At 32.9% G+C, this 16,004-nt stretch overlaps 1 protein-coding gene across 2 annotated transcripts; it reads left to right on the top strand.

The window, feature by feature from the left end:
- Positions 1 to 2,873: 2,873 nt before the first annotated feature.
- On the top strand, positions 2,874 to 13,401 carry LOC119077236. 2 transcript variants are annotated; one of them, XM_037184406.1, is made up of 6 exons: positions 2,874 to 3,351; positions 7,665 to 7,788; positions 7,856 to 8,112; positions 12,192 to 12,305; positions 12,598 to 12,812; positions 12,874 to 13,401. In XM_037184406.1, exons 1-6 carry the CDS (start codon positions 3,282 to 3,284, stop codon positions 13,036 to 13,038), a joined length of 945 nt encoding a protein of 314 aa, XP_037040301.1. In that variant the 5' UTR covers positions 2,874 to 3,281; the 3' UTR covers positions 13,039 to 13,401. The 2 variants fall into 2 exon arrangements, with proteins under 2 accessions (XP_037040301.1, XP_037040302.1); XM_037184407.1 differs by lacking the exon at positions 12,192 to 12,305 and having other exon boundaries at positions 2,875 to 3,351.
- Positions 13,402 to 16,004: the final 2,603 nt, after the last annotated feature.

Here is a 16,004-nt window from a genome sequence, read left to right on the forward strand (position 1 = left end):
TGAATGAATTATCGAACATGACTATTTTCTTGTTTTCCCTGTGGTTGTAATGAGCCACTTTCGACCCTACGCAAAAAGAAATGCATCACCGATTTATGGCAGACAGGTAGATAGATCGGAATAGAACGAACAGTTCTTCTTCAATCTTGTCAAAGTTAACGTGAAAAGAGTTTCTGTTTAATTCGAAGAAATCACACATCTGAATCTTAAAGTCAATGAAGGTTATAAGAAGAGCTACATATCTATAATTAAATGGAATTGAAATTTTCAAAGAAAGCAGAAAGCTCATTTTACGAGAGAGAAAAAACCTTACAACAACCGAACAACATGAACGTGTTTCTGTTGTTAAACTATATCGAAAATATTTCGCTACCATTTTTTTCAAGCTTCAATGTGAGTAACAGACTTAGAAATTAATTCGACCGCAAAATTTTTCTTTTAATTTCTCTCGTTTACGATGCTTTTTATATATCAATAATATTAATAGACATAACCGTACAAAAGAATTTTATTTACATAAAAATTTTTCTAATTGTATTTGATTATCAATCAACGATTTTACTTTCTTTATACGCATAACCTGTCATCTGATTGTTTCGTTGATTTGTTATCATCGAATAGGCTTTTTTTCCAACGAAATTATGCAGAATCAACAAACACTTCCATATAGTTGATAGTATCATAACCTAAGGTGTTAATTGATATGGTGGCATTCAGATAATATTCGACCAAGCGATTATATTATTCATATTGAGAAAAGGTGTAGGTAAAAAAGATGATCGTTGAATCACGGTATATCTCAATATTTTATCATAAAAACATTTTTTTTATTATTATAAACACTCGAAGTTATAATTTTATCGGACTATGATGAAGATTAATGTACTTTTAGGTGAATTGTTTGAAAACATGGATAATTATCATGCAAAGTGAACAACAAAATATTAAATTTAAAAAAATCTTTGAAAAGATATATGGACGATAAAGAAAGGTAAAGTTTTTAATTGCGCTGAACTAATCAAATTTAAATATTAATTAGAAAAGGATTGTGTAGATAGATGCATAGGTAGAAGTTGGATGCACTAATTATCTCAGCGGTCGTTAGCTTTTATGGGTCTCTGTCTATAATTATGTTAGACTACCTGTAAATGAAGGTATCAATAAATTAAAACGATTTGTAATTATAGAGGCCACTGTTAACCGTATATGAAACCGGAAAAAACTTCGAGGATATAAGCCTGTTCCAATAACAAGATTAATTTACGCTTTCATCCATGTTGTACTATAGGTACTTCACAATGGAAAGTGTCTGTCACATTACCTACTTTTTACGAGTGGAATCTGCAATGAATGACTCTACCAAATTCAATCAGATTTTCCAAAATAATCTTCTTTTCATTATGTCCAATGATAAATGCGTAAACGTAAAGGTGGTGATAATAATAAGACTTGGTTTCTCTTCCACTTAATGTGTAATTCATGTGCAAGTAGCACAGAGCTGTATGTGGGCAGGCGTGATCATCCAATTTTGCAATTATACTTTTACCACACGTGATTGGCTTACACAAATTTTAATCAAAATATCACAGATAGATGATCTATGCGCCAAAGATTAACTAGATTTCCTTTTCACGACTTTCCTTCTTTTATGGCTCAATATAGTACGTTCTTCGTTTTACATAAAACAATGTAACAACACAAATAATAATCATGGGGCTCTGTGTGTAATACTTGATTGATAATAAATTTGAATTACACCAAAAATCGGTCAAGCTAATTACCCATCTGGGATGCATTTGGTGTTATAGAGGCATCATGTTCACGTTTACGATACAGCTGGCATGCAAACACGCGTGTCAATGAAATTGTTAATTTGTTGTAAATTAAAAATTTGCGTCACCGTAATTCGACCTACCTTCTACACTAGAAACATTATTGTCAGTAGAAATGGTAAGATATATACGTGTAACAGCAAATTTCTTCTCACGTTTGTAACATTATACGTTGTGAGTCTTTCTCAGCTGTGATTTGGGAAAAGTTGAAGATGATTCTGCATTTAACATTTCACAATTCTTCATCTATTATTTCACAGGCGGCTAGCATAATCGTTAAGGCGTGTATCGAATCTACCACGTGATTTGTTCTGAAAATTTTCTGCAGATTGAAATGTTACATCTTTTACTTCATTTGTTTCAACAATCAATTTTATTATATTAATACGATGTTGGCTAAAGTTCAATCACTGTTTACTTTTGCCGTCGTTGTCAATAGCAGATGATACGTTCGTGCTCCTACTCATCATTCATCTTCTGTGAAGATATTTCCAAATTCTTTTTATTACTGGTGTTTCACATCAGGGTCGCCTTCGGCTTAGGATCACAATCCCCAACTCGTCAAAATAAACATTTGAACACAGGTACATAATATTTATTACATGCTGAGGGCGTCGAAAGACGTGCTGCAAACATGAAAAGTACGGTTTTCGACGCATGTAGCATGTAATAGTACATTTCGTACGTAGGACTAAAAGTCTTTTTTAGCTTGTGAGAAGTTTCCAGACAGAGCCGAAGGCAAGCTCTGGAATCGAATACGCTAAAAAAAGACTTTTAGTCCGTGGTACGAATAGTATTTTTCATATCGGACGTATTTCGGGTCCTAGGTTGGAAAAATAATTTATCAGCACAATCGGCTCAGTCTGCAAAATTCTTACGGGTCTATAAAATATCTGCAGCCATATCGGTTATGCTAATTGTATATTATTAAAAATCAGTGACTATATAGTTCCGATAGTCGTATACTTCACATTATCCATATCATTCACTTACTATAAACAACACACAAGAGGGACCAAAAATGTTGTGCTTCTTGCATTTTAGCGTTAGTCTGTCGGTAACACTCTCAGCCACAACCACGGCAATCGTTACATTGTGCGGTATATGAACGTACACCAAGTCCAAGAACAACTTTCTTCGCGTATTGCTGTTAATATAAAATAAAAGAGAACCGAACAGGTTGCGTCATTTCGTCTTGAACTTGAACATGGTATACAGTATTATGTGCGTGCGGAGATCTCTGTTATTATTCGATCGTATAATTTATGGATTTTAAGAAAAGAAATTATTGTATTTGGGTTAATAATTGATGTGTACTGTGTGTTGATATGTCAGTGTAGCATTGGTACGATCTTAAGAAGCAACTCAATATACGAAATTAATTCGGTTTCGTTGTACACTTTTTTTTATTGTTGATTCTATGGAACAAAACCATTTTTCAAATCTACAATGATTGTGAAATTTGGTTTACTGTTGACGATTTCGTGTTATATTATTGCGGAAGTACGAGCCGATGTTGGTGAGTATGTTTTGATGAATATTAATTCTAAAAGAGGAACAACAACAAAAAAACTGGTGTTATGTAGTTTGGCTTGGCGCAGTCTTAACGGTTCACGTTTATGTGTGATATCAAAGACGCCAAATGAATAAATTAAAAGAACCTAAATAATAACTCTACAACACAAAATGTGATCTCTAAACAATAACTCGCCAAAGCATTTCAAACAAAAATCGTTAAAAAAAATATTCTCTGCCGTGTGTTTATGTCTATGGAACGCTTTTGATTTTATTAATAAATTATTGGAATTAATTATGAATAACAACAGAACCAACATACCAGACGGTACATTGATTTTTAACGGTCTTTTTTTCATGATGTCCAAATGTTGGCAATATATGAACACACATCGACTAAACACAGGTTTTTATTCGAAATAATTGTTGTAACACTTTGCCGATGTAAATTTGTTACAAATTCTATCTTCATCTAGAAAGAGGTTTTAATGGTGAATATTATAGAATGTTGTTAATCTGTTATTACTGTATAAAATGCATGCCGGAATTTTACAGCTCTTCGATGTATGTTACTGATTTAACTTCCTGCAGCTAAACGATATGCAGATAGAATCACATTTAATGGAATTTTACATTAATTTTTGTATTGAAGTCAATAGAATTTGATAAGAAAAATCATCTCTAGACTAAAGATGCATGGATAAAAACAACAGTAGCTTTGGCGGGAACCTACTACTCGACCCAGTAAAAAAACCAACGCGATTTGCGCTATTGACCTAGTCAAAATCTGCTGGTGTTTGTGAAGCTGGTTTTTGTGCAATTAAAATTAAAAAGCTCTTCGATTCATCAGACCCATTAAAGTTATAAAAACTTGGCAAATGAATAAAGTCGAAAGTTTTTTCTTGTCTTCAAAGAAAAAAGCGCAGCAGTTTCACAGTGTTGTGTATATTCACATCTCCATACACCTATATCGACAACAAAAAAACCAAAACATTGATAATCGATAATCCATTAAATCGTAATCGGTCTGAACGTACTCAGCTTTACATACATTATGTTGAATTCGTTGGGCGTTTGTATGTGGACCCATCGGATTCGTCAGCTAGTCAATCAATTGATGATTCGTATGTGCTGATACTGTACTGCTTCTTTGAATGTTTCGGTATATCTTTAATGTTGCGCTTTAGTAACGGACTATTACAGTACCATATGATTGTCTTTAGATGTTGAGTAGTGTGTTAGTGTACACGAAATTTGGAAATGAAAAGTTGATGCAGGAGTAGTTCCCCAACCTACAACCTTCACCTTGCCTGGGTGATTTTATAACCAATTGAGCTACAGTTAGAGGCAGTGAAATTTCGGCATGAATTTGCTTCAGTTGTTTTTCAGCTGATCCACGCAAACAATGTGTATCGTATATCGTACACATTTTTCATTAAAAATTATGTTGAGTCATATGAGAATGCAATGATGATCTGATGGTCACTTTTATACGCTGTTTTGATCTACAAACCAACCATAATCAGTGTCACCAATCACTAAGAAATCATCATCATCACCAATAACCAAGCCACTTGAAAAGCGAGATAAAAAGCGCCCAACAAGGATGGCCTCGGTTATTTTAATTCTAAAAATTCCGAAAAAAATTCCGAAAATTCAACAAAAAAAATCATAATTTTTTGGAATCCTGTCGAAATCACTCGGAACTTTTCCGAATTTTCAGAAATTAAATTCTTAATTATAAAAACGCAAATTTATTTGTACTTAAAGGAATGCTTTTCTAATCGATCAATCAATCAATATACGTTCGATTGTGATTATGAACTGTAAACTCGTATGATCAATAATGAATGTAACCCAGCTCAAGTTGATTCAACCTGTCACCGGCATAAAAAAGATCTTTCGCAGCATTTGTTTTAACAAACATTTTTCTATATATAAGACTAAAGGTTGGATAGCTCGTGTAGGTTTATTGATTGTTATCATCCGTAAAAGACTGAGTATCTTCATAAGATGAAATTAGCATTTCAAATTTACCCAAGATTACCAATCAAATCATTTTTGCACTTACACCTTTTGTTTCCACATTTTCACTATGAATTTCATATTTATCAGAAAATTCTAATAAACGAGAATGTTGGTTGAGTCTAGAATGCGATTCAGGTTAAACATACCACGAAATGAATACATTACTGGTATATGTGGTACAATAAATAGTTAGTTGAATAGGTTAATGGTTGTTATTGTCAATTTTGTTATTCCCTTCACTTCTAAACTACATTTGATGAATCTTTATTTCAAGAAGATTCAACCAATTTATACCGTATATTGTTTAATCCGATACCAATCTGTGCAATATTTACCGCACCACACATTCACGGGTTTCGTGTATCATCTCTGTGTAATTCGTTTACGTGGATTGTATGGATTGTGATGGTAACAATGTCATTACAATTAAATTGGTTACTAAAATGAGATGTGATGAGTAATATGGTAACGAGTAAAATAAGATGATCAATATTTAAAGGAAAGTTTTGCGAACTGGTTTTTATTAGTGGAAAATCTGTATTTGGCTCACAAATATGCTGTAGAAATTGCAATGAAATTATGAACTTGATCATCAGGACTGACCATACACATAAATGAAAACAGTTTCTAATCCTTCACCAATATGGTAATTAAAACGAAAATGCGATTTAATCTTTGACTTTCAATAATCAGATGAGTATCCAATTCTGGGATGGAATTTAATATAGACTCCACCTCGTGCTTGAAACATCTCATTCGTTAACAAAGCCTCTTTGAATGTATTAAGAACAATACTATCCATGAATTGAGTGTAGTTTCAAGGCAGCTCTCTATAATGTCAGTTACTGGCACTTAACTTAGAAGTTTGTTTTTCGATTATAGTGCAAAAACATGATTACAGTTTTGAAGTTATAACCTTAACGAATGCAATGAATCCATCAATCAACTTGTCAATGACTGATACCTGTACTGATGATGGATGGGTAGAATTATAAAACGATTTGTTTCAGTTAGTGAACCATTTAACAACTATACCTTCCTTATTAATATGCAATAAAGTCATAATTTTTTGTATGAAGAACGGCTGCATTACGTCTACGTTAAAATAATGAATATGAAAGTCGTAAAACTTGCAGTTCAGATACATAACTAAATGGCACAGAACAAAATGTTTCAATATTAGCGAATAATAATCTGAGCAACAAGCATACGGTACCGCATAAAGATTTTGAATCTATTCCGAAATACAGGTAGCGATTGCAAGTAGTCTGGATATGCTTCGGCAGAAGCTCATCGAATTCAATAGTACCATCTCCGCAATATTAGAATTAGATTAATTTCTTAATTAACTAATAAAAAGAAATGATGTCACTGCAACATTATATATGAAAAATTGAGTTCAGTTTATCTAAGGCTCGTATATGATATCTAAATAACGGTGAGATATCAATTTCATGCATGTCTCATTATGCAATTGTTGCAGTTTTATGATCAAAACAATTCGTATCGCAACAATAACACAGTTGAAGATACACATTTCTTATGGTTTGATTTACACGTCTTTTTTTCAATTGGATAATGTTCGCCTGGAACGCATTTTAACTTTGTATTTCAATTAAAAATGTAACCCAGTTCTTACCCAAACGGAAATACCTTCTTACAGCTTATTATATAACTAAGGTTCGGCTTCTATGGGAAAATGAGATGAAGTGCCACAACAAGACAATTTTCGTGCTATAGATTCTAGTGGCAGAATTCACATTAAGCATATGACCAGTATTATTATCGGATCTATTACTTCAATCGATCAAAGAATTTTTAATCGGTTGATTTCAAATCTTGTACTTCAATTTTTTAATACGCATTTAAACATCCATATTACCGAGTGCTTGTCGTTATTTTTGTCGTCGTTATCGATAACAGATAAATAGCCATATATGAATGAAATAGTAGATTATCTCGACCAATAGGAAAATTCCACTTGGCGCTAATATAACTTAACTCGACTGCTAATCGAAAACAGGGAAATTTCCCTCATAGAAGTCGTAAGGTCAGGGAGCAAAGGATATCTAATCTGGATTTCTGCTTCTCAATTAACGAAGACTCCCAAAACTCTAATCTAACTATCTATCTTTCTTAACAAGCTTTGGTAACTGGTGTTTTGACAATTGTAGAGTTTGTATATCTGAGAACTCAAATGTGAGTTAAATTATTACCTCGTGCCACAAAGAGGCTTTCAACTTGGGTCTTCAAACAACATCTGCCCTATTAAATGTTCTTCTTTTTCAGCTGATTCAGACGAGAATAAAAATGCCTCAGTTTCCCGTGCATTTAGCAGTGGTCATATAACAGCCAAAAATGATTCGTCGTTCCTTAATTCCGTTGGTAATTATGTATCTCAGGCGTTAAGAGAGTAAGTCCATCTCATACGACAATGAAGAAATGACATTTCTTAAACATTATTTTAACGAAAATTTTAGAGTTCCAGCTGATTTACTGGATGATATTGAACGTAAAAAGGATGACGACAAAAAGAAGAAGAAAAAGAAGCCAACTGTATATCATATAAACTTCCAACAAGCCGATCCACATGATGACTATGGCCATCAGAATCAACATGAACATGGACAGATCGCATTGCCCGAACATTTTATGGGGGGTCATCACGGTGGAAAAATTAAGCATCGTCCACAACATGGACTGAAATTAAAACATAAACATGGTAGAAGCATTGGAGGTGGGTTTTGGGTAGTGTGATGCATATCCGCATTTTCTTTTAAACAAAAATTTCAATGAAATTCCATTACAATACCATCGTTTACTTGATTAGAAATTAATGTTTTTCGTTTATTGTTAACAAGAGTGCAATGGACATGTAAGTAAAGGTGGTATTTAATTGCGTTTATTGAAAACACGCAATCGCTTTCAAGTGGTAAATCAGTTTCATTTTGCATGTTTTTTTTTCATATTTATTTCTATTTGCACCGTCGACAAAAAAAGGAAATCGATAATGTAAGTCTCATCTCATTTGTGGATTTCAATTGATAGGTCTGCATCGATAAAACATGTTGTGTTGTATACATGGAGAGTGGTAACATGATTGAAAAAATTTAATTGGCTTGGTGTGACTGCATTTTTTGCCTCTACTTTAATGGACACAAGTTCATTTTAATCGATGTTTTAAATTGCATTTTAGTGTTGATTCTTGACTTGTCTTTCTTTGTAACTTTATTGGTTTTTTTCTGCATTCTTTATGTAATTTTGATAACAGGTTTGACATAGTTTTACAATTGAGTTAGTTGTTTTCTAATGAACGTAGCGTTGAAAGTGATATTACCATCTGCAAGACAATAATTCTGACAAAATACAAGAACATGACAGACACCTTCTCGAATCCACATCCTTACAAAGTAACGACCACATTTTACGACGAATAACATTACAATAACATTACAATTCACAAAACCATATACTATGCGACATCATTCAAGTAGACACTCTTGATCTTGTATTCGGTATTGGTAGAGATAAACGAAAAAAAAAACTTTTGACTCTTTCTATTTAGGAGCATTTGGACTGAAATTGGGTCATACATTATCTATTCTGGGCGTGAAAAAACTTAAACTTATCCAAAAAAAGTGTTGGAAAATTATCTTCAAACGCAGACGAGGTAACATTGACGGAACGTAATTTGACATCACCATCGACATTTTATATTATACACAAAGTACATCCTTACAATCAAACATTTACATTTTACCGAATTGCACTAAATCAGACTACATGGACATTTTACATAAGGTGGAAATGGCACTATCATTTCATTACATGAACGTAGTAAACTTTTAGATTATCATGGTAGCATAATTTTATGGCAAAACCTCAGCAGTTCCTCTTGACAAATTGGACTTGAGGAAAGTTTCTTCGAGTTTGTTATCAGTTTCTATTTAAAAGAATACATTTTGACGCGAAAGCAGGATCGATTTAACTATACAGTTTGATTATATTTTGGGAATGAACCCAAAATAATATCTGAACATCGAGTTTAATCTAATCAATCTGTGGCCTTTGCTGCTTTTCCTTTTTTAAACTTTGTTACAATTCTTTTTATCAGTAACCTATTTGAAACGACAAAGCGTATCGCAACAAAACTCCAATAAATCTATTACTTCATTTGCTCTTATTGGCTGATACTTAGACTGATCATACCTAGTCAGTATATTACAAACATAATTACTTAACATTTGTGGTCCTGACATGAAATACGTAATATTTGATAGTGTGAGCTCTTCCCTACTAAATTGGTGGGCAAATTAGCGAGAACAATTTAAATCTATTAGTAAAAAAACTCGCCATAAAATTGTACGGAATGTGTATCTCATACAAACAGGTGTCGGGACCACCTTTTTTCGTACACCAGTCTATGTATGATTAGACTACGGTGTGATACATAAAATCTATTACTTCAATAATCTTATCAGACATTGTGCTTATAAGAGATAAACATCCAGCGCTCATTGCTTATTCTTTGGCGTCGTTGTCGATAGCAGGTTGTTACTACTAGGCGTTTCTATAACGTAATTTTTAAACTTTCGATTTTACAGTATAGGACAGCACTAGTCGATAATATATGACTCAACATGATATATTAAAATCTGTTAACAGCTGTTTCTTCTACAGAGAAATTTATTGGCACTCGAGAAGCACAGTATAGAGGTCGTCACTTTTCTATGAGCATTAACAAAGATCACGCGAGTTGTCATCTCATTTTTCCATATAACTTTGTTAATGATGTTGCTAGCTTGCACAAAAAATTACACATCTACCATCTACTAGCTTCTAATCATAAACTCTAGATACCATCGTTGTTATACTTTGAAAAAAAAAAAAAATCGTGGCAAAATGTTCTATATTTAACTTCACTTCTCACTACTTCTATCAATTTTAGCCATTTTAATCCGAAACGTAATCTATCAAAAGATTTTATTTTTGTAATCTTTGAAAAAAGATTGAAATGAAATCTTTAGAAAAATTTAAAATGTTCGTAATCTTTCCGTAGATTAAACATTTAATCCGACTTTTTTCTCTGTGAAGTGCCAATAAGATCGAAATGTTATACAATAGGGGTGTGCGATGGTTCGGAGATCAGGATGGAAGGGGTACACAAAAAATTCTTACCATCCTAGATGTCAAAAAGTGATTTTAAAATTTTTTTAAAATTCATTAACAACTTGCGCAAATTCACTGAAGCTGAATTTGCGACTACTGGTAAAATCTAATATTTCGACCTCTACCAACAATATGTTGCGAGATAGTTTTTGCCCTAATTAGTGTTTTTCTACTAATTAGAGTCCAATAAAACAGAAAATTTTTAAATTGGAAAAATTTGGCAGAAGCATTATGTTTGGTGTGTCCTCAAAGTTCGCCAACTATGAAAAATCGAGTAAATTTTAAACTTGAAAATTCTATAATCGACATATAAAATTATTCGATTATTGCTCAAATGGGGTTAAATTGTTGGGAATGTTGCCGGCTATCCAAAAAGAACAGTTTTTGAAAATCGTCTGTGAATGTGTGTGGTGTGACTGTTTGTTTGGCCCAAAATTGAGGCAAAATTCCTCAACGGAAAAAATCGATTTTTTTGAAAACGTTTGAAAAATCACGGATTTTAATTTTTTCGACTCTAAAGTGCCCACAAACTTTAAATTAAATTATTTTAGGCAAAAACAATGCTTTTCACACGTTTTCAAAAAAATCGATTTTCTCCGTTGAGGATTTTTTCCTCAATTTTGGGCAAAACAAACAGTCACACCACACGCATTTCATAGACGATTTTCAAAAACTCTTCTTTTTTGGATAGCCGGCAACATTCCCAACAATTTAAGCCCATTTGAGTAATAATCGAATAATTTTCTATGTCGATTATAGAATTTTCAAGTTTAAAATTAACTCAATTTTTCATAGTTGTCGAACTTTGACGACACACCAAACATAATGCTTCGGCCAAATGTTTCCAATTTAAACATTTTCCGTTTTATTGTACTCTAATTAGTAGAAAAACACTAATTAGGGCAAAAAATATCTCGCAACATATTGTTGGTAGAGGTCGAAATATGAGATTTTACCAGTAGTCGCAAATTCAGCTTCAGTGAATTTGCGCAAGTTGTTAATGAATTTTAAAAAATATAAAAAATACTTTTTGACAACTAGGGATGGTAACAATTTTTTGTGGACCCCTTCCATCCTGATCCCCGAACCATCGCACACCCCTATTATACAAGTTATATGTATTTATCAAATGAAGCTTTAAACAATGAGCTATGTTGTTGTAAGGGAGATAGCGTACTTACCTCGATCACGATATGATTTACTTAATCTCAATCTGTAACTTCCTCTACTTCTTGAACATGAACAATCAAATTACATGAAGCTTGTTGCTTGTAAAATATTTGAACTCATTTTCTAACTGGTAGAAAATTTTGTTTTCACATTATAGCCACACCGATAGCATGTTGGTTGTGACATCCTATTCAAACTCTTCATCTTTCAAAAGATCTTTTAATACCATTTCGTCACTTAATATTTCGAACTAATTTTTTTTTCGTAACCATTTTTCATTCAAAAGGCGATTTCGACATCATCCGTTTCAAGTAGTTTGGATTTTCCTTTTAAAATTGCTCATACATACATCGAATGCATCAATCGTAAAATCTATACCATTTCCGTATGTCATCGTCACATCATTTACAGAGCCTTTATATTGATTGAATCAAAAATTATTAATTTGAAATTTTTTTTGTGCATTGAATCGTTTAGATGGCATTCCAAGATTTGGCATCTTATTGGGAAATAAAGTTGTCCATTTGGTGTCGAAAAAGTTTAAATTACTTCAAAAGAAATGCGGTTTCATACTTAAGTATATCAAATTAGGTATGACGTGTTTATATGATAAACATTTTAGCGTAGCGACGTAAGGACTTATTTAACCAAAAATGACTTAACATAAATATGCAAAAATGAGAACAGTTCTGTACTGTTTGTACCATCAATGACTTCCAATGTTCTACATAACTACACGAGATGTTAACGTTATTAAAAGTGTTTTTGTTTTTTTTTGTTTTATAGCATGTAATGTGTGAGCTTCGAGTGTGAAAATATGGGACTGGGACTGATTGTCGTCTGTTAAATTATCAATATTAACTCAAATTTAATACGATTCCAGCTCTGCGTGGACACAAAAAAGGAAAAAAGAAGAAGCGTAAGGCACTTATGAAACTATTGCTCATTGGCGCCGTGTTGAAAGCCAAAATCGAACTGTTCCTGAAACTCTTTGCAACCCATTTACAAGTGAAATTCTTTATCGTTGCACTGATTGGCCTATTTCTTAATATCGCTAAGTTCTGGATCGATCTGAAACGAGGACATTCCCCGCAAAAGGTACAGCTGATAATAAAAAAATTAATTCTTCTGTCCTGATTTAATGGTATGTATTTCATAGGTTATTTACTACGAAAATGCCCAGCACCAGCATCATTATGATGAACATGACGAGGGGTGGAATAGTGGTGGCGGTTACTGGAAGCGATCGTTTGACGAGCAAACTACTGAGAGCAATGCCCCATACACACATCCTTATAGCGCTCCATTTGCTCATCGAAAGTAGTCTCAGCACATTTAGATGTTAAGAATAAATCGGAAAGACTTTTTGCGATCGAAAGGACACATTTTAGATCTGTATACAAATTGCCATAAAAATTGTTTTTTGGGAACGTTCTATCTTATTGCTTTTCGGTACGACACGAATGCGAATACCATATTTAAGCTTTTCATATTTTTCTGATTGTCAATTGTTCTTTTATATTAAAAGAGCAAGAGACTTTACTAAATATGTACGGTTGAGTATGAGCTGTTTTGCATTTTTTTTTTAAATTATATAAATATCCTACGATAAGTGCAGATCGATGTTTGGTCATTTTTATTTTGACGAGTGAAAATTTTGTAGCCCACAGTAGCTATAAAATCCAACTAGTCAAAATGACAATATCCAAAAACAAGAAAATTTTATACATGCTATATGCGTCGAAGACTGTACTTTTCATGTTCTAAGCACTTATCTCGACGCATGTAGAATCCTCTATCCGTAACTCGGGATTAAAATGGAAAGTAATGTTTTTGTGTAATTTTATTGACTCGGATCAACAAACTTCATACTCAAACTAAACTTTTCATTCCTGGTTAAGTGAGCAATCCATACAACCACCTTTTACGGACGGTGATATCGCCTGTTATCAACAACTATGGTAACATAAGAGATGAGATCTGGCTAATGAGGTATCTTATACGGCAGAATACATTTCAAAATTAATGAATTAAAAGATAAGAAAAATTTGGTAATTAGGGATTGCCGTCCGTGAAAGGTTAATGAATGGATTTTTATTAGAAAATTAATTTAATTTATTTATTTCAGTTATTTATTATCTAATTTATTTATTTATTTATTTATTCTAAAATCTATTTTTTGTCATTTTTGTGTGATTCCAAATAAATATTTTAACTGAATTTCCCCTTTCACTGGAAATCTGCCGAAATTATTGGAGAACGATAACACCAGCTGCTCAGCTTCCATCGGCTGAAGTACAACGAAGAGAAGACTGTGATATATTTGAAGCAAACATTGGATGGTAGTAAACTAACGTTATTAGTTTTCGGTTGAGCGTTAAAAATAATTCTTTTTACCAATATTTCCATCAATTCCAACTTTATAATGATAAAAGTGATTTAAAATATTTGTAAAAGACAATTTTTTATTTGTGAACCAAGAAATACCCGACGGCAGTCATTATTTCATCGGAAAATAAAAATACAGAAATGTGAAAGAACGTATCAATTACAACCCACAATCATTAGACATCCTTCCGCTCTTTAGGGATGGAGGGAGGGACGCCAAATTGTGACTGTAATGTTATAAGGTACAGGAAAAACGCGAGGAACTCTGAAAAATCCGGGAAAAAACAGAAAGTCTTTTTTGAATGACGCCTTAACAAATAATTGGAATATACCTTTATCCAAGGTAATTTTTTGACAAACCGAAAACCAAGAGCATCCACAGAGCCAAGAGCCATTAGGCTAGTTTTTTTTTGTATGAAAAAAACATTTGTCGGCTACGGAAAACCTTGACCCCCTCAAAATATTGTACCATTAAATGCATCTCAAATATATATTTTTTTTATTTTTTCATTCAGCCTTGGCGGTGGAGAAAATTCAGTAAAGAGCAACTTTCCCATACAAAATTTTTTTTCAAAAAACTGCAATGATTTTTATCCACGCTAAAGCTGCGTGAAAAAATTTAAAAAAATATATATTTGAGATGCATTTAATGGCACAATATTTTGAGGGGGTCAAGGTTTTCCGTAGCCGACAATATTTTTTTTTTCATACAGTCAAAAACTAGCCTAAGAGCCATATATCCTTAACGCTTTTGCCAACAAAAGTTTTGGCTATTTCGTCTATGGATGGGATGTGTTCGGCTTGTCAAAAAATGACCTTGGAACAGACCTATACTTTACCAACATCCGATATCCTAGACTGGATGCTCGAAAATTATATCATTATTGAGAATCCACGTTGATGTGCTCTACATTACTTGAATGGATAACGTGGCTAGTCCAGTAAAATGTATTTTTAACCGGGATGGTATTTGCGGCTTCACTTTCGGATCTATTACTTCATTTGATCTGAGTACTTTCCATGTTGATTGATTTCAAATCTTTTACTTCATTTCTTTGAACATGCTTCCGCACGATGGTAGCCTTCATTATTTTTGTCGTCGTTATTGATAACAATTCACAATTTTAAGACTCTCAACAAAAATAAGAACATTTGCTGTCTCATCAACTACTCTACTTGAACCTGTGTTAATCGAAGAAGAAGCGACTATAGACTCTGGGAAATTCTGTGAGAAGATAAAAGTAAATGCAGAAAAAATGCACGTAAATGCTAACGGATTCTATAAATTTGTGTAAATCTGAGTAAATGCCGAGTGGGTACAAATACAAATGACAGGAAATTCAGAATTAAGGAATAAGTGTAGAGTAACAGCTGAGCAAATAAGGATCGCACGACTTACCCCCTCGGTCTAAATAATGCTTTATGTTTACCTTTATGCATATAACCATCGAAAAAACCGCTCCATTTAAAAACTTCTTTATTAAAAACTTTGATCTCTGAATAGCCACAATAAAACCATTAACCAACCGTAGTCATTGCCTCGGTCATTACATGTTCTTGTTTATGTTGAAAACATTATACAAATTTCTGTTCTTTGTTATCAGCCCAAAACACAATAAAAAAGCGAGAAAAAATATTTAAAAAATAAAACAAAAAAGAATCATTGTTTTGTATACAGCATTTTCTGAACTGAACGACGTCAAATAAACATTTAAAATTTTTATTACCTGTTCGCGACTATAGTAGTAACGTATATAATACACAATGTTTTTATATACAGTTTTAACTCTTTGATGTCACGTTCAAACGGCGGTTATTGTAATCAACATTCACGATTTCGCTTCGAAATGCTCACAAAATGTCTAAACTGTGACTCAAACAACCATAGACTTTTTTTGAACT

Source organism: Bradysia coprophila, chromosome III (genome assembly GCF_014529535.1).
Source record: "Bradysia coprophila strain Holo2 chromosome III, BU_Bcop_v1, whole genome shotgun sequence".
Taxonomy (NCBI): Eukaryota; Metazoa; Arthropoda; class Insecta; order Diptera; family Sciaridae; genus Bradysia; species Bradysia coprophila.